General features: G+C 45.0%; 2 protein-coding genes and 1 non-coding gene across 4 annotated transcripts in view; 1 reads left to right on the top strand and 2 right to left on the bottom strand.

Moving 5' to 3' along the window:
• The window catches only part of SACM1L (SAC1 like phosphatidylinositide phosphatase), a 58,685-nt gene extending 49,594 nt beyond the window's left edge, over window positions 1–9,091 (bottom strand). Inside the window, exon 1 of one of the 2 annotated variants that reach the window (XM_007463900.1) lies at window positions 8,883–9,091. In XM_007463900.1, the coding sequence (XP_007463962.1) occupies window positions 8,883–8,914 (32 nt within the window). In that variant the 5' untranslated portion in view covers window positions 8,915–9,091. The remainder of the gene's footprint in view (window positions 1–8,882) is intronic. The other variant, XM_007463901.1, reaches the window with a different exon arrangement.
• A 230-nt stretch (window positions 9,092–9,321) lies between these two features.
• TRNAR-ACG (transfer RNA arginine (anticodon ACG)) lies at window positions 9,322–9,394 on the top strand. Its single transcript has one exon. It is a non-coding gene; the product is annotated as a tRNA-Arg (tRNA).
• A 7,186-nt stretch (window positions 9,395–16,580) lies between these two features.
• Window positions 16,581–23,280, bottom strand: part of LIMD1 (LIM domain containing 1) — a 68,375-nt gene continuing 61,675 nt past the window's right edge. The window contains 5 exon segments of the mRNA XM_007463899.1: window positions 16,581–16,718; window positions 17,858–17,926; window positions 18,439–18,490; window positions 19,105–19,235; window positions 23,133–23,195. Coding sequence (XP_007463961.1) covers window positions 16,581–16,718; window positions 17,858–17,926; window positions 18,439–18,490; window positions 19,105–19,235; window positions 23,133–23,195 — 453 coding nt within the window.

The raw sequence follows: 23,280 nt of genomic DNA, 5'->3' as shown, positions 1-23,280 counted from the left end.
TCAGAGAGATGTTGCTAGAATCTAAGTTGCTGGTGCTGCCACCAGGCTGCTCTGATAAATGTTATTGAAAATGGCTTAAGAATTGGAGATATGAACAGTGACTGCCAGCTAATCAACATTTCTAAGAAGACTAATTACAAGTAATCGCTCTAATTAATCCAACTAATAACAGCAGGTGTCATCCCAACTCAGCTATCTACATATGTCTCTGCTGCCTTCCTCTTCTCCTTTCCCTCCTTCCATTTCCCACCGTTTAATTGGCCTTAATACTGATCTGAAGTGTGTTTTATGTAATAAACTTTATTCTGTAAGTTTTATGCTCCCAGGTTTCATTTCAAAAGCTCATGAAATTAACTTTAACTCTCTAGCACGTACAGTCAGAAACACCTGAGTAAACATTCAGGGTATAATTTTTGCTGGGGTTATGGTTTTATTGTTATTTTTGTTTTTAAATCTTCACCAGGGACTTCCCTGGTGGCGCAGTGGTTAAGAATCCATCTGCCAATGCAGGGGACAAGCGTTCGACCCCTGGTCTGGGAAGATCCCACATGCCGCAGAGCAACTAAGCCCATGCGCCACAACTACTGACCCTGCGTGACACAACTACTGAAGCCTGTGCGCCTACAGCCCGAGCTCTGCAACAAGAGAAATCACCACAATGAGAAGCCCGCGCACCACAACAAAGAGTAGACCCCACTCGCCTTAACTAGAGAAAGCCTGCACACAGCAATGAAGACCCAACAACAAAGACTCGATGCAGCCATAAATAAATAAATAAATTTATTTATTTATTTATTTATTTATTTATTTATTTTAAAAAAAAAAAAATCTTCACCAAACAGGCTACCAAGCCTCTGCAGACAAGGACTCTAAGCTTATCCATTCCCATTGGTATTCTCACACAAGATAGTAAAAGCTCAATCAATTTTCTTAGAGGATAGAACATAATTAGTCAGAAAACACATACATTAAGTTGTTATTTCTATATGGCCCTTAACTAATGTTTTCTTTGGCTCAGTGACAGAATAAACCGAATTTTAAAAATTGTTTCTTTTATCTTAGCTAAGGAAAGATCATGAGAGGTCAAATTTTAACTGGATTTGAAGTTATCCTGTAACTTATAAGAAGAGAAAGAGGAAGCAGGGTGTTCTCTAAATAGAAAGTCTACAAAGTATCACTAACACCAAGTTCTGCCTGGAGTTTTTCCAAAATTAACCAGTCAACAGGTTCTGCTAAGTTCTCAATGTAATAAGTAGATGGAAACCAAGACAGAAGACTCAATGATGAACAAATATCTAGGCAAAATCTTCTCCCTGTTGCAAAAAGAATGGCCCTCAACTGGTGTGATGTTTCTCATTTCAGTAAAACTCTCTCACATTACTTATTTATGAAATAGATCTTAGAAGTTAAAGAAATTCCCTCCAAGAAGATTATCTGGTCATTAACTATGCTGTTGATATCAAATCTCTAAAGTTCGAAGTAATGCTGTATACTAAAATAAACTGGTGAGGTTATCAGAATCCAATAGGTATCAACTATTAACTAACAGAACAGGAATACTACCTAGTTTCTTTCAAGACAGGGGATCTGATATCAACCCAGAGTCCTAGTTTCTGTTACTGATGACACATATTTTGGAAGATATATCAAAATAGGTATGAGCTTGCACTCTCTCTTCTTGATCCCAGAGACCATGGACTTCAAAGCCTATTAAGCTTTGAAAATAAAGGCCCATGGAGATGTGTGGCCAAGATGGCAGAGCGGGAAGACCCTGAGCTCACCTCTTCCCACAGGCACACCAAATTACAACTCGTTACAGAGCAACTACTGATGAGAAAAACTGGAAGACTAGCAGAAGAGATCTTCTACAACTAAAGAGATAAAAAAGGAACAACAAAACGGGAAGGAGGGGAGGAGAGCCAGTGTAACCAATACCACAGTGGGGGCGACCCACAAATGGGAGGATAATTACAACTGCAGAGGCTCTCCCCAAGGGGCGAGGGGTCCCGCCTCACATCGGGCTCTCCAGCTCGGGGTTCCTACATCAGAAAGATGAGCCCCTAGAACGATCGGCTTTGAAGGCCAGTGGGACTTACTTTCAGAAGAGCCAAAGGGCTGCGGGAAATAAGAGACTCCACTCTTAAAGGACACACACAAAATCTCACATGCTCCAGGACCCAGGACAGAAGCAAAAATATGAAAGGAGCCTGGGTCAGATTCACCTGCTGATCCTGGAGAGGCAGGAGGCAACCGGCTCACCCTGGGGACACAGATGGTGGCAGCCATCTTTAGAAGCTCACTCTACCACGAGGACACTGGGGGTGGCAAGTGCCATTTTGGAGTCCTCCTTCTAGCTTACTAGCACAAGGACCTGGCCCCACCCACTGCCTAAACTGGCTCCATCAGCATCAGTACCGGGACACCTCAGGCCAAGCAACTAGCCAGGCAGAGACACAGCCCTACCTACCCCCCAGCAGACATGCTCTCTTAAGACCCCTCTGAGCCCACAGCTGCCCCAAGACCCAGCCCTGTCCACCAAAGGGCACAGGACCACCCCTAGACACCAGGGTCCCAGTACTAGCCCCAGGATCCCCAGGACCCTGCCACCAGAGACCCTGGGACCCAGCTCAGCCCACCAGTGGGCTGGCACTAGCCCTAGGACCAGCCTCACCCACTAATGTGTAGGCACCACCCCTGGGATGCCCTAGGTCCCCGCCCCACACACCAGTGGGCAGACAACAGCCCCAGGACCACCGCAGCCCCACAGCCTGCCGTATCAGGACCCAGCCCAGCCTCCTGGGCACGGGTTCTGCCCACCAGCAGGCCAACACGAGCTCTGGGACACCATGAGCTCTGCAGCCCGTGGATATGGCCAGTAAAATCACCTACATCCACAATAAGTAGTCAAGCGATACACGAAACAAAAAGATATAAAAGAGGATATCAAAAGAATAAACATGCAGGGCGAGGAGGAGGAGAGGAGCAAAACTGCAGGGTTGTTAAAATGTGTCTAACTTAAGAGATCAGCAGCTTAAAATAATCATAGACAGACAGACTGCTATAAATAAACCTCACTGTAACCGCAAACCAAACATCTATAACAGATATACACATAAACAAAAAGAACTTCTTTCAAGTGCACATGGAACATTCTCCAGGACAGCGTGCTTGGAAAACGAGATTGCTAGATGCAAAATAATCAAAATGGACTACTCTCCCACACTATGCACAAAAGTAAATTCAAAATGGATTAAAGACTTAAACGTAAGACCTGAAACCATAAAACCTCTAGAAGAAAACAGAGGCAGCATGCTTTCTGACATCAGTCTTAGTTTTTTTTGGATATGTCTCCTCAGGCAAGGGAAACAAAAGCAAAAATAAACAAATGTAACTACATCAAACTAAAAAGCTTTTGCACAGTGAAGGAAACTATCAATACAACAAAAAGGCAGCCTACTGACTGGGAGAAGATATTTGCAAATGATACATCTGATAAGGGGTTAATATTCAAAATATTTAAAGAACTCAAACAACTCAAGATCAAAAAAAAAATGAACAGGGACTTCCCTGGTGGTGCAGTGGTTAAGAATCTGCCGGCCAATTCAGGGTACATGGGTTCGAGCCCTGGTCCCACATGCTGCAGAGCAACTAAGCCCGTGCACCACAACTACTGAGCCTGAGCTCTAGAGCCTGCGAGCCACAACTACTGAGCTCGCGTGCCACAACTACTGAAGCCCGCGTGCCTAGAGCCTGTGCTCCGCAACAAAAGAAGCCACTGCAATGAGAAGTACACGTGCAGCAACTAGAGAAAGCCCATGGGCAGCAGCAAAGACCCAAAGCAGCCAAAAATAAATTTTAAAAATAATAAATAAAGTTAAAAAAAAAAGAACAACCTGAATAAAACATGGGCAGAGGATCTGAACAGACATTTTTCCAAAGAAGATATTCAGATGGCCAATATGCACATGAAAAGATGCTCAACATCACTAATCATGAAGGAAATGCAAATCAAAACCACAATGAGATATCACCTCTCACATGTCAGAATGCCTATTATCAAAAAGACAACAAATACAATAAGTGTTGGTGACAATGTCAAGAAAAAGGAACACTGCACTGTTGGTAAATTAGGGCAGCCACTATGGAAAAGAGTATGGCGCTTCCTCAAAAAATTAAAAATGGAACTACCATATGATCCAGCAATTCCATTCCTGAGTAATTATCTGTAGAAAACAAAACACTAATTAGAAAAGATATACATACCCTTATGTTCAATGCAACACTGTTTACAAAAGCCAGGATATGGAAGCAACCCAAGTGCCCATCAATGAATGGATAAAAAACATGTGTGATACACACACACACACACACACACACACACACACACACACACACAACTGAATATTACTCAGCCATAACAAAACAATGAAATCTTGCCATTTGCAACAACCAATGGACCGACAGGGTATTATGCTAAGTAAAATAAGACAGAAAGAGAAAGACAAACACTGTATGATTTTACCTATACATGGAATCTAAAAAACAAATGAACAAACAAAACAGAAGCAGAGTTAGAGTTACAGAGAACAGAGGGTTGCCAGAGTGGAGGTAGGTAGGGGAAGGAATAGGTGAGGGAGATTAAAAGGTACAAATTTCCAGTTATAAAACATTGTAAATGAGTCAAGGGTATGAAATGTACACTGTGGAGATATAGTCAATAACTATGTAATATCTTTGTATGATGACATATCATAACGAGACTTATCATGGTGACCACTTTTTAACATACAAAAATACCAAATTACTATCTTGTGTACCAAGAATTAACACAGCATTGTAGGTCAATTACACTTCAAAAACAAACTCATAGAAAAGAGATAAGATCTGCGGTTATCAGAGATGGGCGAGAGGGGGGGTGGACAGGAGAGGTGGAATTGGATGAAGGCAGTCAAGACGAGAGATGTGTGAGTAATCTGAATGTTCACTGGACTGTATAAACTACATATATCTTCATCACAGAATTGCTTAGTTTACATCTGTCCTCAGGATTCTATCACCTCTCCCTTGGCTGACCTCACAGCTATGACAATCTTTTACAAAGAAAGTCCACTTCTTAACTGAGGAAACAATGTTTCTTCAGATAGAAGCTGCAACCTGATTCACTTTCCGCCTTACACTTTTTTCACCTGACCTTTAAAAGGAAAAAAAATGCTTCAAATGTTTCCAATCATGGATTTCTGTTAATTGTCTTGCAATTTCAAACTTATCACTGTTTGACATTACAAAGGCTTACACAAATGATTTTAAATGAAAAAAGGAGTTGCAAAACAGGAATATTAAGAACTGCCTGGATGTTTAAATAGTATAAACTTTAAATTCTGAACAAATCAATATTGTTTTCTACATCCAAAATCCAAAATGAACACGTCAATTATTTTCAGTTGTTAAGTAACTCATTTCTATACCAGACATGTCCGAGGACTAAGGTGAGAGCAATCTGATGAGAAAAAAGGTAATTTGAATAGTGCAATATAATGAAAAGATCATTGGGCTCGGCCTGCTGTGTTCCACGGCCAGTTCTGCCATGGTTTGGCTGTGTGACCTAACTGTGGGGGCCAAGGGCAATTATCTTCCTGTCTTCAACAATGACAGATGATATATATCAACCTAGACTTCACAGAGGCACTGGACAGATAATACATACATAAAATGACTTAAGTTGCTGCTACTTCAAAAGAATACATTCCAAATTATCCCAGACTGTGTTTTGTTTTTTTGAAGTACTGGTAGGTGTTCTATACTGGAAAGTTCTTTTCATTTATTTAGGTGATCCACTGAGGACCTGCAATGCACCAGGCTTTACGTTAGGAACTGAGGACTAGAGAAGAAATCAATGTTAAGGTGTTTTTAATATGTTCTACATACTTGTAACCTAGTTGGAGAAACAAAGTATTTATTAATGACTTCATCATTTCTAGGCGGCAAAGTGAGTGGTTCAAACAGTGCTATGGCTCGATCATTCTTTCAGTCCTCGTGTCCATCAGACAGTAAGTACACTGCTAATGAATCATAAGAGACAGAATGTGAAAACTCTGGACGTTTGGTGTCTAGTTCCTGTGACTGCTATGGGAGCTCAGTGAAGGAAAAGACATTGGAAAAAAGGCTTCGCAGAGACAAGGAGTATCTGTTAAGTATGCTGGTTTCATCTACGCTCTTTCAGTCCTTATAATACTGTGAAGTAGAAACGTTCCCATTTTACAGATGAAAACCCGATTCAGAGAGATTAAGTAACATGGTCAGGACACAAAGCAAATAGCAGGTGAATCTAAGTCTGTTCTGACTTAAAAAGTCTGAGTTGTCTCGGCTCTACCATAGATGTGATCAGCATGTAAAGAGGGGAGAGAGGAAGAAAACATTCTGGATAGAAAGATCAAAATAAGCCCAAGCCTGAAGCAAAAAGAGGGTGGCCAAGTCTGGTGAAAGGGAAAAAAAGGAAGAAAAAAAAGCACTGGGCAGTTATGGAAAATAAGGTTAGGGGATAGAATGTCAAGAGGCTAGAATACAGGTGGCTAAGAAATGTGGGCTTATTCCTGTAAGTCAATAAAATGGAACTGGAGATTGTAAGCAGGAGAGTAGAGGATGAGACTTAGGGCATTAGGAAGGTGAACACCACAGGACAGAGATGGACTGGAAAAAATGTATGGCATAACACAGAACAAATTTTTAAAATCCCAAGCACTTCGATATTTAAATAAACCCAATGACAATACTTTCATAATACAATAATCAAACTATCTCTTGTACAGATCTTCCTTACAACATATCTCTAGGCACTTTTAAAAATGGCCATTATGTCCTACTAATTCTTATATGGATCAGAAACCACTTCCACCTCCAATGCATCTAAAAAAGAATACACCTCAGGTCGGAGGCCACATTTTAAAACCACGCCTCAGAGCAGCAAGGGCCAAACAAGAGAAATGAGCAGAGACTCCAACTCACAAACCCCTTGGCAAAGAAAAACAAAGTTGTAAAAAATTTGTATCTTCATTTACAGGCGCATTTAGAACTATTTTTTTTTAGGGAAAAAAGTTAAGCATTGAAAAATTAGAGAATGACTTTCATATAACCCCAGATTTACTTTTTCCCCCATACAAATTTATAGTTTCCACTTCTCACAAAAATCAATACAAAAGCGGCAGCGTCACCACTTCAGTGCCAAATTTCCTTTCTCTTTTATGGATATAGAGGTTTTTTTTTTTTTTTTTTTTAAGGTCTGGACTGGTTGCATTTATTGCCTCCTTGGCAGTTATCATCATAACTCTCAAGTTCTCCATCCCATTCAATCTTTGCCACAGGAAAATTCGATTGCATTTCGTAACCTAACACTGGGCGGCAATCAAGCCAAGGCTCCATATTTCTTAAACACAACTGAGACCTGGTGTAGGATCACATTAAAACCCTTTAGTGACTATCAGGTAGACAACAATAACCTAATTAGCCAACACAGCACACGTGACACTGGCCCCACCAGTACCTCAGTCAAAGACACTTTCCTAGACTAATTCACCAACAAGGTGATCACCTTGTGATGGGGAACTGGGAGAGAATAAGGAAACCTAACAAGGAAAATGTGGAGGGAAGTGTGCAGCTGGGGTTTTTCAAGGGAATTACAGTGAAGATAAGTGGTAGGGGGGGTGGACTGAGGAAAAAGTAATCTTCTTTTATGCAAAACATCTGATGTCGAGATGGCCTCACTTCCAATTCTGCAGCCCTAACTTTTAACTGAACCTTCCAGAAAGTTAAGTGAGCTTGAGGTTCTGGGGAGCATAGGAAGTGCCCAAACCACATCTTGATGTCCTTATATCCTTGTATAGGAGATGCGATACCTGTGCCTAAGTCCCAAGATGTTTTAACTTATTTAGGGATAGATAAGCTTCTCAATAGTCACATCTGCTTCTGCTGCCAAAGACTTTCTGAGATGTGGTCACTGGATTTTCAGTCTAGAGGTAAAGCATTAAACACAAAATGAGTAGAACAAAGTTATTCACAGACAAGAAAAGCACAGGGGTTGATAGTAATGCTAAGGGAAATACATGTTTTTGCTTTTGTTTTAAACCCAGGACGAACCCCAAACCCTGCAAATACCTAATTTACAACTCTAACAACCAGAGCCTATTTCTCAGAGCCTCAAGAGCTTGGCTTTACCGAAAAGTCAATTTACAGTGCCAAAATTCTCGACAGTTGCCCCTGGCTGTCCACGTGGACTTAACAATCTGCTTTATGCTTGGGTGGTATAATATTTAAAGCCAAGTAAACCTTTTTGGACCTTAAGAGTATTGACTGTACTTTAAATTTTTCATGCATCCTCAAGACCGGTCACGAAGGCTTCAATGCCCAGATAAAGGTTTATCCATTTGTGTGTGGCCTCTAACGTGCTGCTACAGGTCCATGAAATAAGAAAAAAATTTCTCGTTTTCTCTCCTGAGCAATAAGGATAAATTTAGCCGCCACCTCTCCAAACAATAAAAAATAAAATAAAATAAAGTGGAGAGGAGCGTGCCCCGAAGGGCTGCATCCAAACGGCGAGTCCGGCTCGCCGGAAGACGGTGCGCAGCTTCGGTCCCCCGCCGTGGGCTCTGAGGCCGAGTTGAGCGGAGAAAAGCTGGGGGGACAGCCGCTCCCGGGCCTGTGGCGACTCGGGCGCGGCGCCGGGGGCGGCCGCGCCCGGCGAGTAAAGCGGGGAGCGCGCGGCGTTCCCACACCCGGCCCGCCGCCCCGGGACTCAGAAAGCCTCCCCGCTGCCGGCGGCCCACACCTGCCGCCCCACCCGACGCCCCGCAGACCCTTTCGGGCAACGGCTTCCGGCCCGCGGAACTCACAGCTTCAGCCGCTCGTAGGTTGTTGCCGCCATCCTGCACCACGGCCTCCTCCCTGCTCTTTCCGCCCGCCCCGCCACCTCGAATACAGCGCTACCGGTCACCCTGGCACGGCGGCCGCAACGCCCCGCCTCGTCCCACCTCCTCTCCCTGCCCGGCAGGGCTGCTCCCGAACGGGAGGCGGCCGTGGACAAACTTCGCGCGCGCGCTAGAGAACGCTAAAGGCGCAGTCCGATGCGGCGGATGGGAGTGCGTCGAAGAGCGCCGTGACGTCACCGCTGCGGATTGGCGGAGCGCATGGTTGGGGAAAGGCGGAGCCCTGGGAGCTGTGGACTAGCGCCGCGACGCCCGGCGCAGGGGCGAAGCGCAGCGCTAGCGTCAGGGAGCCTGCTGTAGATGCGTAAGGCGTGATCTGTGCTACAGTGCTCCTTTCGTTAGTGCGGGGCCAGTGGCGCAATGGATAACGCGTCTGACTACGGATCAGAAGATTCTAGGTTCGACTCCTGGCTGGCTCGAGGCGTGCTTTTTAGCCACAACTGCGTTTGATGTTACAGGATGTCCTTAGGATTCTGGTGTGAAGATTAAATATCTTGAATTTTAACGCTACTGTGACTGTGCCCGAAGTGTCATCTTTTAAGCTGTGTTTGGAAGCCGGAGTTGTGTGAGGTGGTTTGTAAACTGCAAAGCGTCCTGATTAATGATGCACACAAGGAGACTCTGTAAATGGGGTACGTGTGGGAAAACACACCTAGAATGGTGGTAGTTTGCAGTAGGGGGGCGTGCTGTGGCCCGAAGTTAGCTAGCGGATGACACAAAAGCGCATTTAAGGCAGCAGTTCTGGCCCTTTCTCCCGTGGAGCAGAACCCCTACGGTGACGTAAAAAGCGGCACAGTCCCAGTTTATCAGGATCTGGTGAGCTCTGACTCTAACCTGCCCCGGAGACGCGAACGCTGCAGTGCGGCTGCGCGCGTTAGAGGGGGTCCGCAAAGTGATCGGAGTCTGCAGCCCTGTCCCTTGAGAGCTCCTGGTCCCTAGTGAATCGGGAAACCTTAGCATAGCACATGGGTGTTTTTGCAGTACTAAGACCCCAGGTAATCTAGTATTATATATCACCCCTCATTCTATTGGCGCCTGGGTGGAAGACCTGAGAAGGACCGAAAGGTCTGGAGCGGAAAGGAGAGTCAAACCCGAAGAGTGGCGGAAACATCCGACACTGTCCATAACTAATCTTTCAATCGATCAATTAATCTCTCCAATATAACGTTTATTCCTCCTGAACAAATTACAGGAAACTTGTAAAATACAGAAAAGTACTGGGAATCCAAAAAACGCAAATTCCCATCCCGAGATAATTATTATTCTCGTCATAATCCCCGCCCCCGCCGTCATTACTATTAACGTCATAATTTTTTTTCCTTATGGACTTTACTTTTCTTCCACACTTTTTAATATAAACCTACACACGTATTTTTTCCAAATTTGGGGTTTTGTCACAAATCCCATCCCTTGTCTTTGTGTTCTCATTTTGTTCCCTTAGCTTTTTGTCTGAGATTTATGGTCATTAAATATTCTTTGAAGATAACCCATAAAAAAACTAGATATTTTAAACATTACCCTCTTTGTTGGGAATCTGGGTTGTCGTCAGTTTTTTTAAAAATAATGCTATGTTGAATTATTTCTGATATCTTATAAATTTTTAGATGTTGAATGATCAGAGAGACATCTTTAAGGTCCATTTCACGGACTATTTAAGACTTTGGTACATATTTTCAAGTTGCTTGCTAAAAAATTTAAACAAATACACATTTCCATCAATAGCATCAGTTTCCTTGCATGCTAACACTGAGTATTATAAATTTCATTATGATTTTTTTTTGCACTTTTCTTAACTGAAAAACGGAACTTCCTTTTACTTATATTACTTGATGTATATATTTTCTCTTGATATATGTACTCATTTTCTTCTTATAGATTTGTTAAACTTTTAAATATATTAAGGATATTAATTCTTCAGCTATCGAACGCATTTACAATTTTTAGCCTATCTTTTATATTTTCCTTTTCCTTATAATATTTTTGAACCTCAGGTAATTTTCACTTTTATGTATTCCAGTTTACCAATATTTACCCTATGGTTTCTTCTGTTGCTCTTTTCAAATTGTGTTTGTATCGTTGTTTCCATGTACTTTAACCCATTTGCAATTTATTTTGTTAGTTGTCCCAATGGAAAGATCAAGTAAGTCTTAAAACCTGTGACTATTATTGAAAAATTAAGAGCTCTAAGCTCGATGCTTGGACTAATTCAGTCAATTCCACAACAGTCCTGTAAGGTAAGCTTGGTCGTTGTCCCCATTTTTACAGATGAGGGAACTAAATTTGCTTACGTTCAGTGAGCAGTTTGGTGGTGGAGCCTGAGTTAGAACTTGAATCCAGGCTTTTGACCCCAAAGCCACCCTGCCCGAGGGCTTATTGTGCACCAGAGGGTTGACCACATGAGTAGACTCAGGGCTATTCCCTGTCTGGGTATAGATGGCAATCACATACCTTGGCTCCTCACCCCTTCTCCCATGCTAGTTAGCAACCGAGAGACCTCGTCTCTAGTCCTGGGCACACCCTGGCCCAGACAACATTTCCCCTGACTACGTCTTCATCCCTTGTAGCATCAGGGTCATAGAAAAACAGCAGCCTACATTTGTAAAATCGGAATAGCCACTCTCTCATTGCTTGCCCCTTCCCTCTGCAAGTCCTGCCTTCCTGTATGTGGTTGCCTTAAATCTAGAGGGTCACTCACCTCTGGAATTCTTTGGTCATAACCTCATTAGGAAAAACAGTAACGTACACAAAAGGGAAGGAGACAAAACGACCACCGTTTTGAGCATGACCTGAAAAAGTCTCAATAAGGTCCCAGGTGAAGAAACTGGATGCTTGAAAGACTGAAAGATGATTCTCCAAGTGTCTCTCACATTCCTACACACCTTGTGAGGGAGGCACTGCCTTACTTCCAGACTACCTTTTCAAGGATGTTTGTGTAGTAAACAGACTTGGATGGAAGAGATAGTGTCTCTCTCTGGAGCAAAAGTCAGGCAGGTTTACTGCCCATTTATAAAAGATTGTGGTTCGTTCTCTAAGCTTGGGTTTCTCCTCTTGTAACACAGCCCACCGCATATGCAGGTATCACCTGGCCCTCTTCACAGGGCCCTGTAGGAACTGGCGCTCAGGCAACTAGTGCAAAGGCTTATTACAGTGTGAAATGCTACTGCTGCTACTGTGAGTAATAAAGTGTCCTTTGTCTCTGACCCAGGAGTCTTGTAACTTCTGCCAGGATCCACAAAACCATGGCATGCTAGCTTATTAGCTTGCCAGTAGGATAAAATCTGAGACCCTACACAGTTTCAACGCCCGAATATTTAAGAATCCAGAGCTCTCAGACATAAAAAAGAATGAAATAATGCCATTTGCAGCTACATGGATGGACCTAGAGATTATCATACTAAGTGAAGGCAGAAAGAGAAAAGACAAATATCATATGATATCACTTTTATGTGGAATCTAAAATATGACACAAATGAACTTATCTACGAAACAGAAACAGACTCACAGACATAGTGAACAGACTTGTGGTTGCCAAGGGGCAAGGGGGCGGGGGAGAGTTGTACTGGGAGTTTGGGGTTAGCAGATGCAAACAATTACATACAGAATGGATAAACAACAAGGTCCTACTGTATAGCATAGGGAACTATATTCAATGTCCTGTGATCAACCATAATGGAAAAGAAAGAAAGAAAAAAAGAAAGAATCCAGAGCTCTAAAAGACCAAATCCCATTAGCAAAAAGCCCCATCTGCTTACTCCATACACACAAAAGAAGACCCAATAAACATGATTATGTTGGAGATCACTTTAATAGTCTACAAATTAAGGCAGCTTTATTGTCATGATATTTGGAATAATTTTATAGTAACAGTAAATTTCTGAATAATTTTATAGTAACAATATTTTGAATAATTTTATGGTAACAATATTCTGAATAATTTTATAGTAACAGTAAAATTTTGAATAATTTTACAGGAACAATATTTTGAATCAATTAAAGTAAAAGAAGAGACACAGGGGAAAATAATTTCCCTGCAGAGAGAAATTTTCATACACTATATAGAAATTTCCTATATCTGTCCAGTTCTGGCTCAGAACAATTGATAGCTGACACATCTTCCTGATCTTTTTCCTAATGCTTTTAAAAGTTACTTCCAATAGTAACTGGGAAATTAGGACTCATTCCTGGCACAAAGGAGAATACAAAGCACTTGGTTTCCTGGTCGACAGTTTTAACAAGTGCATCAAGCAACAATGGTTTGGGGTCAAGTCTTGCACACCTTCTTTGCAAGGGCACTAGCAGCCATCATCGCTCTCATACTTTCACACATGTGGGAAACGGCACACAAAAACAGCCTGCAAAGGAGTGTGAAGTCCAGATCATTCTCTCAGATTCTGACATTTCTGTTTTTCATCTTGGGTAACTCAAGTCCACGGAAACAAGGTGATGGCGGCACTTGAAAGCAATCAGAACTCCTTGGTAAATCCCACCGGCCACCCAGGACTCAGTGGCACAACCTCAGTGGACTCAGCCAAAAGAGGCTTTCGCTCAAGCACTAACCACGGAGAAATGGAAAGTCCTGCCGCCACGTGCAGGCAATGACCCAACAGGACTCAATGGCCTTCTGTGTGAAAAATGAACAAATCACTCTCTACTCAACCACAGATGGGAGGATAATGTCAGAGAGAGAGGATCCTGCTATGACAGGCCAAACTGCATTCCTGGCTTTTCTCAGATCACTCAGGCCGTTTTTGAATGACCCTAGCTGCAGGGGAAAAATGACAAGAAAAACCTAGAGGGCAAAGTGAGGCAAGGGAGAAGGCTGGAGGCTGGCTTTGGCATCTGGAATCAGGCCATAATTCTTGTTTATGTAAAGTCCAAGAGTCATCTAGGGAACTCAAGATACGGCTATCTGCTCTACCTTTTAAAACAAACTTATCCATCCTGGTCTACGAAGTGCTTGTGTGTTCTTTCTACATGCCTATAAATACAACCCCATTATAGCTCTATTTGGCTAATAATTTATAGAAAGTTTAAAACACCAGGTAAGTGGGCATCTATTCATGGCTTTTTTGCAGGGGCCTGAGGAGGAGACAAAACTGGTAGGAGATTCCTACCCAGTACCCTCTCCAGGGACACTGACGGTAAGAGAAGTTGCTGCTCAGATTTCTAGGGTGTCTAGAAATTCTCTATTGTTCTTCCTCAGCAGTATAAAATATTTGCTGAGATATGAAAATTGCCTCAATCAAGGCCACTTTAAAAATTTCATTTAAAAAATTAATCAGATTTTTAAACGACAGTTGTGCCTTGAACAACTTAAGGGTTAATCCTCATATAACTTATAGTCGGCCGTCCGTAACCGTGGTCCCTCTGCAGCGTGGATTCAACCAACCACAGATCTCGTGTAGTACTGACTGCAGTATTTACTACTGAAAAATATCCACATATAAATGGACCCATGCAGTTCAAACCCGTGCTGTTCAAGGGTCAACTGTTACCAATTTGCAAACAAATCCCTGCTACTTCTGATGTGGCTCCAAGGCAATTTTCTTTCCTCTGCTTGACTTGAGAGTGGAGCAAAGGTGTGTCATCAAGGCCAGAAATAATCCTAGGTTGGCAGAGACAGGTTGAGACATACTGGCTGGCTCCATTTGCCCGCCAGCCTTGCCAAGGCTGAGCTGGATGGTGTGCTGGGAAGGGAGGGGGGACCCCAGGGTTCACCTCCCCAGCCCCCTGGATTTTTAGCTCTCCTATAAACATTCATGGGCTTTTAGGAGGCTCAGCCTGTGAAAAGGAACCAACAGAATCACACAGCTTGGGCTGAAGTGACATCTGGCCAAAGGATTCCGGCAGAATGAATTTAACAAAAATGGAAAAGACAATCCATGGTGCCATTTCTGTGCTTCTTACAGGCAACTGCTACCAAATGAGTCAAAGAATGGTTTAGAGGCTTAGAACTGGGCCCAGTGAATAGTCTGTGAGTCCCTGTGCCTTTGGGTTCCACGGACACCCTCCGAGGCCCCAGCCACCCAATCCCCTCCCTCTGGATGTGAGGTGAGGCGGCAGAGAGCAGATGCCAGCCGCCATGCTCCCAGCCTGGCTGGCAGTGGCGAGATGGCCCCTGCCCTCCTGCGACAAGGCCCGGGGTCCCTCCCCATGGGCTGAGAAGCCAAATGCCAGCCAACATTTTTCTCACACTTTCTTATTGAAATACCCAGGGGTATTGACCTCTGGCCTCAGGAGTGTGACACACAGGGCACATTTTGCCTCTTCAGTGCAGAGGTGGACCTCCCTTAGCCCTTGCCATCCCAGGGAGCTAGCAATGATGAAATGCATAAGGCAGGAGCACCCAGTATCAATCAGATCTATTCCCAGCTGAACTTTAGTTAAGATTACAGTGCCCTGACCCACTGGTCTGACCTGGGTGAAGCCAGAGGTTCCTAACACACACTGGCTGAGTCCAGTGTGATGGCCAAATTCCTCCTTAATCTGAAGCTCTTATCTGTGAGGTATTTTTTGTGTGTGGGAGACTGAAAGTAGAGGGAAACAATTTTTACAGAAAGAAAAAGAAAAAAAAAAAACAGACAAAAGCAGTGTACCTTATACTGGTTTCTTCAAGCATAATGCCTGAATTGGCAAGAGAGAAACCTGTGAAATGAATATCATAACTTATGCTCAGGCACTCTCTCCCAGGCTGGCTTTGAGATCTTACACACAAAAACTCTCCTCATTAGTAAGGGGTCAGGTCTCAGTATGTGGGCACACTTCCCCAAAGTCCATTGTTAAAGAAGCGAAAATAGGCATAAGAGGATCCCCACGAAAGATCCCGAGACCAGCCTTTGCAGGGGGAACTCTGAAGTTCCAGATTCTTGAGAGCTCCAGAGGAAAAAAAGCACAACAGGCGGGCAAAAGAGGCCTGGCGCCTGCACCAAGTTCTCATCCCAAAGCACACTTTCCTAGAACAGGATCAATCCTCCATCAGGCTGCCAGCTGCCTTTAAAGGAGTGACGATTTCCAGGGGCACACAGAATGCTATTAGGCTACAAGGAGAAAAACCCATCTCACTTATTTCACACGTCAGAGCATCCCTCTTGCAATGATGCAATTAAAATTTGCAGCCATTCTACAGAAGAACTGAAGCTCTGGAGTGGAAGGAAATCTTAAATTATGGTGTGTGTGGGGCGGAGGAGGGGTTGGGAGGGGGTGTTTGGGTGCAGGTATTTTCCGAAGGGGAGGGAAAGGATTGAACATATCGGCAGCTGAAATCTCTCTTCAGTGCAAACCTTTCCCACTGAAGTGTGAACTCTTCCCAGAGGGGACAGGAAGGTTCATTCAGTCACACTAATGAGATCTCCTGTCACATGCCACAGCGCTTGCTGGGGCTTCTTCCTGAGTAATCTGATGAGGGTGTGGCAGCAGTGAAAGGCACTTGGAAAATACATAATACCAGACCAGCAGGGATCCCCTCCTTGTTTAAAGGAAAGGCACCTGCCTCCCCTCCACTCCCCCAATCCCAATCCATCCCCAGGGGTGACAGGAATTAACCCGCGGACTTCTCATGGTGCAACCCTGGCTCCTCCCCACCGTGAGGTCTGCAGGAGGCTCTGGCTAGAAGTGGTGCTGGTGAAGGGCTGTGGATGAGTGACCCTTCTCCAGCCTCTTGATGTGGCAGGAGTGACAGAACAGGTGGTCCTCCAGGGGGTAGCAGCGGTGACCATCTTCATCATTGAGCTCCAGACCGCAGTCCTGGGGTGAGGCAAAAATATCCAGTGGTGACGAAACAAAACAAAACACAAAGGCCACACACAGTCCCGTACAACCAGCAGAGGGCGCTGTGTGATTCTTTCAGGGCAAAAAAAAAAATGCCGGTGCGGAGACATGCAGCTCCAGCCCAGTGAGGGGTCTGGACTGTACTGTCCAACACTGGCCACATGAAGCTCTCCAGCACTTGGAATGGGGCTGGTCAGAAATGAGATGTCATGTCAGTGCAAACACACACACCAGATTTCCAAAACTTAGGACAGAAAAAGGATATAAAATATCTCAGGAAAATTTTTTTCTCTCGACTGCATGTTGAAGCGATAACGTTTTGGATATATTGGGTTGAATAAAAGCACAGCTGAGCAAGTGTCTTTACCTTTTTTTCCAGCACCTGGGGTACCAACCAACAGTGATTCCCACCTATTTCTTCAATGCTGGCAGTGGGATCAAGCTACATGTCACCCACACTCATTGTTCTCCCTACCCACAGCATCACAAAAGAAATCTCCTTCCTTGGGTGAATCCACTTAATTCTGGCTGAAATTCCACAAGCACTTAACGCGTTTGCACCCTTCACAACCTCTGGCTCTCCTGACAGTCACGGGGCACCAGTGACTCCTTCAGCCTGGGGTGTGACACAACAGAGAAGGGACAGATGGGCCCCACCTGCCTTTACACCAACCAGCGACATGCCTGTTTCCAAGGGGGGTTTCTTCATGATTTTCAGGGCTCGGTTAAGAAAGGGGCTCCCGGCGGACAAAACAGACTACAAGCTGGAGGGGAGGGAGTCTATTCCTCAAATCACACACCTGCCTGACAATCTGGCCCCTCAAAAAGACCTGACACCCACACTCCCCGTGACCCTCCCACTCTGTGGCTTAAGGGAGAGCAGCTGTGACCGGCTCAGGACTTGGTGGTTACAAACATGGAGAAAACAGTAAAGACTTTTATGCATCTTCTCCAACCTCCCTCCCCCCACCACCAAATCAGGCCTCACCCCACTTCTTCCATCAGCTCTGGAGGGCAGCCCCTTGCCCACATCCTGCCTCCATCAACCCATGATGCTTTTCTCTTGGACTTCCAGGACGGGTTTTGGGGGCCTTCTAGAGCAGGGAGGGGCCTACCTCGCAGTGGTAACACTCCACGTGGTAGTCTCTGTCCATGGACACGACTCGGATGGTCTCATCTGAGCCCTGGACCAAAGGAAAGCAAGAACCAGAGGCTAGGTGGGGGGCCATCGGGCTCCGCTGCCAGGAGGGTGGGGGAGCGTTCTGGGGCAGCAAGTAGGCGGCCTTAGAAGAGCAGGAATCAGTAGTGGATACTAACACCAGCAGAAAAAAGGACACATATAGTAGATGAGAGGAACTGAGAGGGATGCAGTTCTACCCTCTGGAATGTCAGAGTCAACAGTGAAAAAACCACCTACTTGGTCTTGTTCATCTGCTCATCATCTAATCTGGGAGTTAGTAGCAAGTCAGAGAATTTGACCCAATTACAGGACAAACAGGGCATAAGAAGGACACTGGGCTAGGGAAGGCAGCTAATGAGAAACAGGCTTCTTGGTGAAGACACCATTTATCTCAGAGTTGAGAGTTTAGAAGTATTTTTACAAAGGTATAAGGACAGGACACAGATCTTGTAAATGACCCAGGGAGATATTCATCTCTTGGAAGACCCCAGGAGCAGAGTTGAAAAAGCATCTTACCTCAGGTGGAAGGATGGGAAGGCCACAGGCTGCACACTTGGGGGCCAACACCCTGGCGGGAGAAGCAAAGAAGCAGTGAAGGGCATATTGAGGTGTTTCGGGGAGACTTGTGCCTGGAGCCTTCCTCGCTGGCCCGGCCCTGCCTCCCACCCATCACTCTTCACGTGAATCCCTCTAGTTCGTCTATAAAGACAGACCCGGCACACTCCTGGGACTATTGCTTCAGGATTGTTCCCCAGCAGTAACAAGTGCATCTGCCCCCTCTCACTCTGCTAGGGCTGGAGGCTGACCTGTTTACCCGCCTCATCGTGCCTCGTACAGGCCCAGGCAAACTGAGGGTGGTGGAGACCAGCCCTGAATCAGGGCCTTTTGAAGTGTGGTAAGGCTGGAGCCACAGGGCTTGGCACATTCCTCCAGAGGCCTAGTCAGGAATCTGATATAGGTTTTTTGGTCCTGTTTTTCCAGTAAACGTAATTCTTTAACCAGTTCTTGTCTGCACGGGCATCCGCTGACCCCCGAGGCCCGAGCTACACCCCTCAAAACCATTGCACGTTCGCTGCACTGTCAACAACAGTGCGAGCAGCCTGCAGACGTGCCTCAGCAGGTCTCCACCCTCCACCCTGCTGAGTTTCAACCAGTGTGGCTTACACGAGTGGCTCTCCTTACTTGTGGTAATCCCGGACACAGTAGATCTTGTTCTCTGAGTCCACAGTGAAGGGTACCCCGTCCAAACACTCATTACAGATGACACAGCGGAAGCAGCCGGGGTGGTAGGACTTCCCCAGGGCCTGAAGGATCTGGGGGTGCAAAGGAAGAGGTTAGGACTCAGCTGGGATTATAGGGAAGGAAGTGCCAGTGGAAGGGAGAGACACATCAGGCTGAGGGTCCATATGAGCAACTGCCACCCTCATCCCAGTTTCACTTGGACCAAGTCAAGAGATGATGGGGGCAGGAAAGCCTAACCTAGTAACAGGTATAAATAGGAGGAAACCAAATGGTACCCTTCTCCTGCACTTCACAAACCTCCAGAAGGGAGGGTTCTCTATCAAAAAACATGATTCTCTGCAGGAAATGATGCAAAGCAGGGCCATGAAAGGCTCCATCTCAGATTTGGGAAGCAGGAAACACATGGAAAGATTAAAGGAAACTCCACAAGGGAATGGAGAGCTTGGGAAAAACCTCTTAACTTCTCTCTCCTGGGTGCCCCTACTAAGCAGCTTTGACTCTGCAGCATGATAATCCAGAAGCCCTCGACTCGCCCCAGGATTATCTCAGATCCAATTGTAAGGAAAGCCTCTTTGTTGCTGCTGCTTTTAAACACAATGAGGAGAAAGCCCCAAGCACCTTCTTCCTCTCGGCATCATTTGATCTGGATGTGACTGATACCTGGAACTGTAAGAGGCCATCCTGAAACCAGAACAGAGCCTAGATGCGGAGGGTGGGAGAGAGAAGAGAGGGAAAGAATGTCCTGTCTACGGTGGTGTCAGTGAGTCACCAAATTAACTCACCATGGAACTGCCTCCCTCCAAACCTCTTAGGTGAGATAAAACACTTTTTCCTATTAAGTCAGTGGTTCTCAAAGTATGGTCCCTGCGCCTGCAGCATGAGCAACCCTTGGGCACTTGTTTACAATGCACATTCTTGGGCCCTATTCCAGCAACGGGTGTTTTGATAGAGTGATTCTGATGCATGCTAAAGTTTGAGAACCATTGGTTTGAGTTGAGTCTGGGCTTTCTGTAGTCTGCAGTTGAAAGCATCTCTGATGACTCAGTAGCAGATTCATTTCTGCGATTACCTGCGCCATGAAACTTAGCACAAACAACAGAACTATGGGATCAACACCAGCAAGCCTGCACCAAAACACCGTAGGCAAGGAATGTACAGAATGGTCATGAGCATCCCTGAGTGGGGCCACACAGAAAGCCTTCGGACAGGCAGAATGAAGGGGACTTGGAACCAACGAGAACCTTGGCAGAGCATCGTTAAGTCCTGTGGGAAATCCATGCTGTGTTCTGGCCATGCCACACCTCACACACTGCAGCTGGGGGGCACCGGGAGGACGTCACGCTAGCCCAGCTCTCCTCTGAAAGCTCAGCTTTCAAGCTTCCTCATCCCCTCTAGGATTTCACTAATGTTCCAGGCTCCCCAAGCTGCCAAAGTAGGAAGAACAACCGGCTGGGCTTCAGAGTCCCCTTGGCAATCTGGACCTTGGAATGCGTTTGGCCCCCAGACTAATGCTGTCTTGGCAGAAAGAGACCCTTAAATTAATTTAACCCACACTGTGCCAGAAGTATGGTAGAATAAAGATACCATTTTGCTGCATTCTGACTAGGTGTAATAATTTTTTTCATGTGGGAAAATGCCCAACCTCCAAGCCCAGAGTATTCCCCTCTACTAACAAAGGTGGAGCAGAGACGGACAATTTACACCAAGAGTTGCACAACTGAATTCTGCTGGAGAACCAAGAATGGTAACTGAAGGAACCTTTCTCTGTATTATTATAATTATTGGTGGCAATTAAGGGTTCTATTTTAAAAAATAAGTGTCACTACAAGTCATTCGCTGCAAGTTTTCAAGTCTGAGAGGAGTGCGACTTCATATTATCCCACGAGGTAGAGATGGTCTCCAAAATTCAGTTCCCCGCTTCCCTTGAATTGGGATTGGCCTTGTGATTTTCTTTGATCAATAGAATGAGGAAGAAATGATGTTCTGCGATTTTAAAGTCAAGGATGTATGAAAATTGGCAGCTGCTACTTCCTCTCTCTTGCTGAAAGGAAGTCCAGGCTAGACTACTGAGTAAGATTAGTAGCCATGGGGAGAGAGGCCTGGAGGGTGAGAGATCATCTTGTGCCATCAGCTGAACACAGCTGAGTAAGTGACCCCAGCTAATGCCACATGGAGCAGAAGAATCGCCCTGCAGAGCCTTGACCTAATTCCTGACCCATGGAACCATGATAAATAATAAATCACTGTTGTTTTAAACCACTAAGTTTTGGGGTGGCTTGTCATGTAGTAATAGATAAATGAAATACCTTGAGGCCCAAAGAAGGCTTAGGATACCCACAGATAAGAACAGTGTATAGTCATGTTCATAAATTTGGACACTGTTGGCCTCCTATGTGGTGGGTTTGTCAGAAGGGCTCTAAAATCAAGGACAAAATCTGCTAAAGAAATGGAGCCCTGTGGAGTTGGGCAGGCACTTGGGAAAGGTAGGGGTGAGGGTGTGTGGCTTGCGCCTGCCTCCCCTGGCGGAACGGCTGGAGGGCCGCATTCCTTGCAAGGCCTTAGCCGCTTCTCAGGACACCGCTCACAGGGCCAGGCTGTGCTGTGCGGTGTCAGAGCCTGGATGGCAACAGTGTCTGTTCACAAACAGGGACAGCTTTGGTTCACTGTTTTATACCTGTCAGCATAAAACCGGAAGAAATGAGTGTTTATGTCCACCAAAGACATGCATAAGAGCGTTCACAGCAACTTATTCATAAATTGCCCAAAACTGGATAACACCCAAGTCCCCCTCTTCAGGAGAATGGATAAATGAAGGGTGCTATATCCATACAATGGAATTCTACTTAGCAATGAGAATAAATGAACTACCAACACAGACAACAACATGGATGAATCTCAAAAACATTTTTCTAAGTGAGAAAAGGCTGACCCAAAGGAATCTATACTATATGAATCCACCTGTATGAAGTTCCAGCACCAGCCTGGGGCAACAGAGGTCAGAACAGTGGGTATCTTTGTGGGAGAGGGTCTTTCTGGATGTTGGAAATGTTCTATACCTTGACCTGTGTGGTGTTTACACATAGGTATATACACATATAAAAATTCATTCAGCTGTACACTTAAGATGCGCGCCCTCTAAGTTGTTTCTCAATAAAAAAAGGTAAACAAACAAACAAACAAACAAAAACAATGACTAGCAATTCCCTTCTCTATAATGGAATTAATGGCTCAGCTTAGAGAGGGATTTAACTCTTTCAACTAATAGAATGTTATATAACCATTTTCTCTGACCAATATATTAAAGAAATTCGATAGGGCTGCTCTCCAATGGTGAGTAATTTGATCCCTGAGAAAATAAGAACTCTGTATTCATTAACTTCACAACCTTACCCTAAAAGGAGGCCAGGAAGGAAGAACTGTCCCCACTCAAAAGATAAAGGCACTGAGGCCCAGGACAAGCTCAGAGAACCATGGCTGAGCGAGGAACGGAATGGATAAAACCTGCTCCCTGTTTTGCTATCTCAGAACTAACAACGGGCCCCCAGACCTCATCTTAGGAAATGATCAAGCCGGGAAGAACATGGGGGAAAAATAACTGTGTTATCTGACGTTCTGCACCCAATTCCAAAGTAGCTGAGATTTCTGCAGCTCCGTTCTGCATCTCACCTGGGACGCCACAAGGATCACGGAAAATCAGAGGGAGGCCAGTGTGACATGAACAGCCCAAAGGAGACAGTGCCAGCAGAAGTGACATCATGTGGACTGGATGGCAAAGGATGCTAATTCCAGTAAAAGCCAAATGCGGGTGCTACTACAGCAAGCAAGCAAGCATGGGGTCTTCTTTTAATAAAACCAGATGTAGCCACAAATCAAGGTAGGAAACACTGTCCTCAATTATTAATTTCTTTTTTCTCTGAATGCCTCCCCCTCCCACCATGCTATTATCTTGTTCGGCTGACCCTACTCACCATGTCCATGATCAGATGTCCACAAAGAAAACACCTGTCAGCAGACTGCTGGAAACCAGAGTACTGCAGTGGAAGGAGAAAAGAAAGTTAAACCCAGGCTGGGCAGAGGAATCTTGCTACTTCCCTGCCAGTCATGAGGAACACAAGG

The sequence above is a fragment of the Lipotes vexillifer genome, unplaced genomic scaffold, assembly GCF_000442215.2.
Source record: "Lipotes vexillifer unplaced genomic scaffold, Lipotes_vexillifer_v1.1 scaffold1227, whole genome shotgun sequence".
Taxonomy (NCBI): domain Eukaryota; kingdom Metazoa; phylum Chordata; class Mammalia; order Artiodactyla; family Lipotidae; genus Lipotes; species Lipotes vexillifer.
The sequence above is the reverse complement of the archived record's forward strand: the minus strand, read 5'-3'. Positions and strand labels throughout refer to the sequence as shown.